The sequence below is a fragment of the Sinocyclocheilus anshuiensis genome, unplaced genomic scaffold, assembly GCF_001515605.1.
Source record: "Sinocyclocheilus anshuiensis isolate Anshui unplaced genomic scaffold, SAMN03320099.WGS_v1.1 scaffold1885, whole genome shotgun sequence".
Classification (NCBI taxonomy): domain Eukaryota; kingdom Metazoa; phylum Chordata; class Actinopteri; order Cypriniformes; family Cyprinidae; genus Sinocyclocheilus; species Sinocyclocheilus anshuiensis.
The window spans coordinates 251,500-260,525 of NW_015542322.1; the positions used below are offsets into that span (position 1 = coordinate 251,500).

General features: G+C 36.4%; 1 protein-coding gene across 6 annotated transcripts in view; it reads left to right on the forward strand.

The window, feature by feature from the left end:
• The window catches only part of cyth1b (cytohesin 1b), a 72,627-nt gene that overhangs the window by 56,734 nt on the left and 6,867 nt on the right, over positions 1-9,026 (forward strand). For 5 of the 6 annotated variants that reach the window (XM_016489331.1, XM_016489328.1, XM_016489329.1 and 2 more), the window contains exons 4-9: positions 1,077-1,143; positions 1,516-1,634; positions 5,934-6,014; positions 6,130-6,242; positions 7,063-7,211; positions 7,603-7,715. In XM_016489331.1, coding sequence (XP_016344817.1) covers positions 1,077-1,143; positions 1,516-1,634; positions 5,934-6,014; positions 6,130-6,242; positions 7,063-7,211; positions 7,603-7,715 — 642 coding nt within the window. The remainder of the gene's footprint in view (positions 1-1,076; positions 1,144-1,515; positions 1,635-5,933; positions 6,015-6,129; positions 6,243-7,062; positions 7,212-7,602; positions 7,716-9,026) is intronic. The other variant, XM_016489326.1, reaches the window with a different exon arrangement.

Sequence of the window (9,026 nt, forward strand, 5' to 3'; positions counted from 1 at the left end):
TAAGTAACCACAGAGGAGTTACACACACACACACACACACACACACACACACACACACACACACTCAGTCTTTCCCGTTCCCTGTTTGAATATTTAATGACAGTGCCCCCTGCGTGAGGGGAGGCTGGTGAATTATGTACGGCTGTTTTGGTAAGAGAAGGTGTAATTTGTGTAAATTGGCTGAGATGTGTTTAGGACTTTGCAAGAATGTGTATTAACATCATACAGTATGTATCATCACAGTTTGGTCTGTTGACTTTACATTTTATAAAGGAATAATTTCAAAGGAAGCATAATTATAAAGGAAGCATTTTAAACAATGTTTAACACTGTTTTAATGCAGTCTGAGGGGCCGTTCACGCAGAACACGTTTTTGTAATCCACTGCACTGCTTTTCCATTGTTTTTCTTTGACAACGGTCAAAAACATTTGTCTAGCATATGTTTACAAAGTTAAAAGAAGTGCTACTGTAAAAAAAAAACGCTCCTCGAGATGCTTATTTCTTCATTCCACTGCCCGCGTCTTGCGTTTTTCAGTGCAAAAGCTTCTTCTGTGTGAAATGGCCCCTGATACTGCCTGACTGCAGTGACCCATATTCCCAGACCAAACAGAATCACATCAAAGAATATACATCAAACTGAATCAGGCCCATTCATTATACATGATGCATGATCCCACTGGGGCCACCGAACACTTCACAGGAATGCCCACTTTGATTCACATGAGGGCCATTTGGATGGAAGAAATCCATTTTCAGAAAGTGTTCCATGTCGTTAACCTTCCTTTTATGAAATGCTTTTGTCATTCTTTGTTCCTCCTCCACTGTGAGTGATGTCATGTGGCCACAATGGAAGGTACAGTAGTGTGCGGCCCCTTTTACAGGCTGTGGCTTTTAACATTACATGTCACACCACCATCCAAAAGTGCATTTGGCTGAGTGGTTATTAATGATGCCATTATGAGGCCCTGACAGGCGTAGGTGTTGTACAACTCCATTGTCTGAGTTTTAGCTTTAGATTGCAGCTGTCAAAAACCTACCCAGCATTGATAAAGCCCTCATCTCTCTGTGCTTGCAGAATAAACATGCAGCGGAGTAAACAGGTGGCTATGGGACGCAAGAAATTTAACATGGATCCCAAAAAGGTAAACTAGCACTGGAGTGTAATACAAGAAGCATCTATTTTTTGTATTTGAAGTTTTCTCCATTATAGAGATATGCATTGGCAAAGAAAATGGTCCCCCATTACATCAAATGCATTGCCATTTTGCATTTTTAAACCTTTGAACCTTTGCACATATTATCATAAGCACACGCTAAGCATCGTGCAACCACACAATTTTCAGTTAATTTCCATAGATTTACCAGAACCCAAACTCATAGGTTAAAGTTGAGAGAGCAGGATAAGAGGCTGATTTTTTTTTTTATGTACTTTGCCAACAGGAAACTGAAATTACAATGAATGCATGTTGGGCTTTTTTAGAATTTCTTTATGCTGAATGATGTGTTTTTCTCAGGGTATTCAGTTCCTCATAGAGAATGAATTGCTGAAGAACACTTGTGAAGATATTGCTCAATTTCTCTACAAGGGTGAGGGCCTCAACAAGACAGCCATCGGAGATTATCTGGGTGAAAGGTAAGAACAAGTCTTTCAGCTGATGGTCGAGAAAGACAGAGCTTCTGAAGTCTTAATAAATAGATTAAAAAATGGAAGAAATATTTTTCGACAAGAATATTGAAAGAACAGTTTTTAGCATTGGTAATAATACAAAAAAATTGTGTGCATTAAAATCAGCATCTTAGAATGATTTCTGAAAGATCATGTGGCACTAAAGACTGGAGTAATGGCTTCTGAAATTCAGCTTTGCCATCATCACAGGAATACATTACATTTTAAAATATATTAAAAGAGAAAACATTTGAAATTGTAATGTTTCACATTATATCACATTACATTATATTACTATTTCTACTTTTTTTTTATTAAATAAATGCAGCTTTGGTTTGCTTAAGAGACTTCTTTCAAAAACATTACTATTTAATGTGGTCGGTAATATCTTTTAGTATATATTTAATTTCTGAGTTAAAAACTATTTTTCTGACTTTTAGGCTACAAGTTCTTTAATTGCTTTGCATATTGGTCAGATGGTGGGAGTTTCTTGACCAGAATGTATGGTGGCCCAGTAGTGCACAACACAATGAAATCTCTACAACACAACGGAAACGAGCCGCAACACAACGCAATTAGCACAATACAACGAAATTAGCACAACACAATGGAAACAAGCCACAACACAACAAAATTAGCACAACTTGATGCAATTAGCACAACACAACAGAAACGAGCAACACAACAAAATTAGCACAACACATCGCAGTTAGCACAACTAGGGATGCACCGATACCATTTCTGTCCGATCCGATACCAAAAATTCTGAGTATCGGCCGATACCGATACCAGCACTGTTTTTTTTATAATCAGTGTACACTAAAAAATGCTGGGTTGTTTCAACCCAATGTTGGGTCAAATATGGACTAAACCAACTGTTGGGTTAAAAAGTTAATTTAAAAATGTAACCAAAATTTAACCCAACAGTTGGGTTAGTCCATATTTGACCCAATTTCTATACCTCAGTGTGTTGACCTGATCATCACTGTTTTTTTGTGTTAAACACAATCTACTAAATATGGACAACTTCATTTTAAAGAAAAATACATGAAAAAATATATAATCATAATCTATGACAAAAATACTATTATAAACTAGGTTAGTGGATAATTCAGCAGCAAAAGTTATTCTAGAAAAATCATGAGTGCACAATAATTTTATAAAATCTAACCATTTAGTGAAATAACATTATTTAGTGGGAACAAATAAAAGTGAGTAAGTGTAGGACTGAATTTGATAAATGTTACACATTGCTCTTTGTATTGTTGTAAAATACATTCATGAAAAACAAGTAAATATATTTACATATAAATATAAATTATAAAATTAAAAGACATTTCTTTTAAATGTATAGCACAGTAATGGAGGCAGCAACATATGATAGATAGGACAGAACAAGAATGGCTATTAATAATCTTTCATTGCGCAAAAGTATTATAATACTAAAGGCTCCAATACAGAGCGGCACAAAGCACAAATGCGCATCCCGTGCACAGAATGATGCGCTTGAAGCAACATGGAGTCACAGCGCGCAGCAAAGAAAAGTTCAAAGCACGAAGTGAAGAGATATTGATGCGTAGTGTATTAAATCTGTGCGATTAGTTTGAGCCTTTTCTTTTAACAGTTTTAGATTTCAGTTACTACGCTCTTGGAGAGAGTTTCATCGTCTTGACTGTCGTAACCGAACGCGGCAAGCAGTTTGAATGCTGAATGGACGATCCTAACCCTAACAGCCGCAGTGGAGAGAAGAGTTTTTACGTGAACTTGACTTAAATATTCATCTCTACCTCACATTAAACTATTTAATGGCTTCAGAACACTTGGAATATAGTGCACAAAAACTTTATGGTGCTTTATAATGTTTTTGTGCCTTTCGTGGGGCTTAACAATAAAACAGAATACTATACGCACAATATCGGATTTGGATCGGTCTTGTCTGAACGATACCCGATCCGGCAGAAAATGACCGTATCAGAGCCGATACCGATACTGAGTATCGGATCGGTGCATCCCTAAGCACAACACAATGGAAACAAGCCGCAACACAACGCAATTAGCACAACACAACGGAAACAAACCGCAACACAACAAAATTAGCACAACACAACGCAATTAGCACAACACAATGGAAACAAGCTGCAACACAACAAAATTAGCACAACACAACGGAAACAAGCCGCAACACAACCAAAATTAGCATAACACAACGCAGTTAGCACAACACAACAGAAACAAGCAACACAACAAAATTAGCACAACACAACGGAAACAAGCCCGCAACACAACAAAATTAGCATAACACAACGCAGTTAGCACAACACAACAGAAACAAGCAACACAACAAAATTAGCACAACACAACGGAAACAAGCCCGCAACACAACAAAATTAGCATAACACAACGCAGTTAGCACAACACAACAGAAACAAGCAACACAACAAAATTAGCACAACACAACGCAATTAGCACAACAGAAACAAGCAACACAACAAAATTAGCACAACACAGTTAGCACAACACAACGGAAACAAGCCCGCAACACAACAAAATTAGCATAACACAACGCAGTTAGCACAACACAACAGAAACAAGCAACACAACAAAATTAGCACAACACAACGCAATTAGCACAACACAATGGAAACAAGCCGCAACACAACAAAATTAGCACAACGCAGTTAGCACAACACAATGGAAACAAGCCGCAAAACAACAAAATTAGCACAACACAACGCAATTAGCACAACACAACGGAAACAAGCCCGCAAGACAACAAAATTAGCACAACACAACGGAAACAAGCCCGCAACACAACAAAATTAGCACAACACAACGCAATTAGCACAACAGAAACAAGCAACACAACAAAATTAGCACAACACAACGCAATTAGCACAACACAACGGAAACAAGCCCGCAAGACAACAAAATTAGCACAACACAACGGAAACAAGCCCACAACACAACAAAATTAGCACAACACAACGCAATTAGCACAACAGAAACAAGCAACACAACAAAATTAGCACAACACAGTTAGCACAACACAACGGAAACAAGCCACAACACAACAGAAACATGCTACAACACAACGAAATTAGTCCTTTGCGTTGTGTTGTGGCGATTTTGTAGTGTTGTGCACTTACTGGGTCACCGAAAGAATGAGCTGCATTTTGGACCAGACATTTAAGCTATGCAAGGCTACTTGTAACCTTCATGGCCTTTATACACAGTCATGTTCTTTCAAACAATTTACTATCAAGCAAAAATAGGTTAATGGAAGTTAAACAGATTTCGGCTTTTTTAAAGATCTGAATTTGCTATATCTAGAATCAGAGCTCAGGGGAGGATGACCTCACCGATCATAAGCTGGTCCAGTACTACAGTCTGTCAAAAGCCATTATCTACTGCATCAAGATTGCCTGTGCCCATATGAAAGTGCTGTGTTCTGCATTAAGGGTCAGCTTACACATTTATTGATGGACTGAAATTCAATGTCAGTGCCAGGTCATCAGGGACCTGTCAGAGCAGGAAGGAAAGGTATATAGTATGTGTGGAGGATTTATTTTCCTCACTCAGTGTAATTATAGACATGAACGAATATTCAGTTTTTTATTAATACATAACTAATCATCTGTCTTGTAAGGTACTTTAGCTCTCGTTCCAATAGCCTTCCAATAATTAGTCAATAATGCTCTTTCTCTAAATGAACACCCGCATAAATGCAAACGCATTATTTTCTGTGTCACCTGAGGAAAATCAATAGTGAATCCCAGGATCATTGCTGAAGTGAGGTTACGGCAATGGACGGACCCCCGAAGTGGGTTAATGCATTCGTAGCTCATTGATATTATCGACATGCCCCATTTCCTCACTGAAGAAAAAGCTAGTTACACATGGACGGTAAATCCCAGACGTAATCCCCCCCGTGAGATTTAATGCTCATTGGAGACGTCTGAGAGGAGGATCACAGCCGTAATTCCATTCACAGTGTGAACGCTGCGAGTTTTACAACTGTAGACAAGGTTTTTAGTGGCATAGTTTTTAGTGGAATTCTATCTGTCTTCTTTTACAAATTTGATTGTGATTAATGATTAATTTAGTTCAAACTTATCATAAAATTTAGGAACACTATTCATTTGCTACTTTGAAAGCACTGGTATTCCCTGAAGGAAAAACAAATCTAGTTGTACCATCCATTTTTCACCAGATGTCACCGTAACATCATTGCTGTTGATCTAAGATTGAATCTCATCTCATTTCCAGGGATGAGTTCAATATTCAGGTTCTTCATGCCTTTGTGGAGCTTCATGAATTTACAGACCTCAACCTGGTTCAGGCACTCAGGTGACAAAATACAGATGTATAGATTATGATCTCCTTTGACAAATTCAGCAAATTGATTTGATAGTCTCATTATGATCTCATTAATACAGTTAATTTCTCTCCATGCTCCATGCAGACAGTTTTTATGGAGTTTCCGGTTACCGGGTGAAGCTCAGAAGATCGATCGAATGATGGAGGCTTTTGCACAGCGTTACTGTCAATGCAATCCCGGTGTCTTTCAGTCCACAGGTATGTATGTATATGTATAATAATCTGATTTTGCAATGGGTTGTAACAATATCAAAAATTCAGTAGTCGGTACTAGTGAAATTTCATGATTTTTAGGCAGAAACAAATATGATGTTGAATGCACTCCATTGCTTTTAAATAGTAAAAATTTGTATGAATTTTCTTTTTTTTATTTTAAATTAATTTATGTATTTTTTTTATTTGGGTTTCACATTTTATTTATTTTTTTAATTATTTTATTTTATTTTATTTTAACAAAGTGCATAAAATGACACTGATTATCTCAATTCAAAGCTGTTGTTTACCCCAAAGACCCAGTCCCTCTGCACCCACACCCACTCATACATGTCTTGGGCTCTCTTCATAAATTTTCCATGCTCTTAGCCATGCATGTAAAGAGTGCCGCTGATGTAGAGCACTTCCATGCCGCCCACATGTTGCTCTGCAAAGTAGCTACACATGGCCTGTCATGAGCACTTTGCTGCATTTCATCAAGAGAAAATTCAAAGTTGCACATAAATATTCTCCTTGGCTGCTAAGAAGTTCTAGCAACAATAGATTCTTCAATCATCTCATGTAATGAATATAAATTTGAGAGGTGTTGAGGGTGTTGTGAATGTATTCATAAAATTATGAATACAAAGAGGATTAGAAATGCAAGTAACGTTGGCTTAAGCACTATTTGGACGCAAATTTTTTTATTAGAAAATGAGCATGACTCCTTAGTGTTTAAACTCGAGTTTGGACGTCAATTAACTCATTACATTTGGGCCAGTTTGTACATGTAATCTCCTGTAAATGCTAAAATATCTCTTTGCAGATACATGTTATGTGCTTTCATTCGCAATCATCATGTTGAACACAAGTCTGCACAACCCTAATGTGAAGGACAAGCCATCTGCAGAGCGATTCATTTGCATGAACAGAGGCATCAATGATGGAGGAGATCTGCCAGAAGACCTGCTCCGAGTCAGTGTCCCACACAGCTTGTTCTTTTTGTAATTAATAATAATTTATTGTGTTTATATATTGTTGTTGTTATTATATTTATTTGTTTTTATTATCATTATTTTTTTATCATCACTTATTATTTGTATTAAATATTTTATTATCTTATTATTTATGTTTTAGCTGCAGTGGTTTGATTATATATATATATACAGTATGTTCTTAATTACTATAAATATTTTTTTATTTTATTTTCTGAACGCCAGACTATTGGCCGACCATGGACAAATTTAAGGCATTTTCCCCCCCAATATATATATATATATATGAAATTTTTCATTTTCCACACAATTTTCAGCTCTAAATACAATTTTTAATTTCGAAGTACAACTCAATGTAAACACTCCTGCAGAACCTTTATGAGAGCATTAAGCACGAGCCCTTCAAGATACCTGAAGACGACGGCAATGACCTGACGCACACGTTCTTTAACCCCGACCGCGAGGGCTGGCTGCTCAAACTGGGTGAGTGAGTGCTTTACTGTTCGGAAGATAAAGAAATAGCACTGGATGACACGTGTCCATGAACAAGCCTAAATATAAAGTGTCTCATTAATGCCAAAATTAGATGAATTATCTTATTTAATCAGCTGTGCATTGAAAGTTTTACATTGTGTAAAGTAATAGCCAAGAAGCATGAGGCCAAATGCTTTATAGTCCGAAACTAATCTAAAATAGCTGATACAACCTCCTTATTTGTCCGCATGCTGCTCAGATTGCAGCTCAGCCTGGATTTTACACCAGGCTGACACACACAAGTGTTTTATTACAGTCTTTTGTTACAATAATTTTGCATATTTTCGTAGTTAATTTAATTTTCTTTCTTCCACATTTGTTTTTGGTTTGATGTTGTCTTTCTTCAGGAGGTATGTACACTGGTTTTCTTTTAGCTAGCTCATTAAGCTATGCTTCCAGGTGCTTTGCGCTTTCATTTACTCCATTCGTTTGTCATTTTTTCAGTTTAATTTAACAGATATTTCATTTGATCAAAATGAAAGTGTCTGAGTCTGTTTGCCTCATTTGAGTTTTAACTGGTGTGTTGTCGCTGCGCTGTGCTGTGCTCGCGATGGGCTTGTGATGTTTGCCAGACTCTAGTCTCAGCTAGCTTTCTCCATCTTCTTGGATTAAACATTACTCTTGGTCTCTAATGCACCCATGTGGTCAGTTGAAGTACTGCCTGCTCTGCAGTCTTTACATGCAGTTGTGCGAATGCTACATGCTGCGTACACATAGGAAATAGATGTGTGACTGAAAAATTAGTGCTGTCAAATGATTAATCGCGATTAATCGCATCCAAAATAAGAGTTTTTGTTTACATAATATGTGTGTGTATAAAAATACACACATGCTTGTATATATTTAAGAACATTTTTATATTAAATATATTTATATATAATATAAATTATATTAATAATATATACATGTAAATATTTTCAAAATATATACTGTATGAGTTAAATGACAATGTAAATGTAGTAAAAATGTGTGTTTGTTTGCGACAGGGATAGCACAGGAATTATAGGAGATGATTTAGACAAAGCACAGCTGATATAATGGTACAATATTCATGCAGTTTGTAATGAAATGTTAATTTGGGTGATTTGTTTATTTATTTAAAAACTTTTTTTTAATTTTAGTTGTGCCCTCATTTTTAAGTTTTTTATTATTTATTTATTTGTTACTATAGTGTCTGTACTTTGTTACCTTTCTGAATTGTTATATTTTTTAATATTTCTGTTAAGGGTGTGTCTATTGTCTTAATTTATCTTATTTCTTA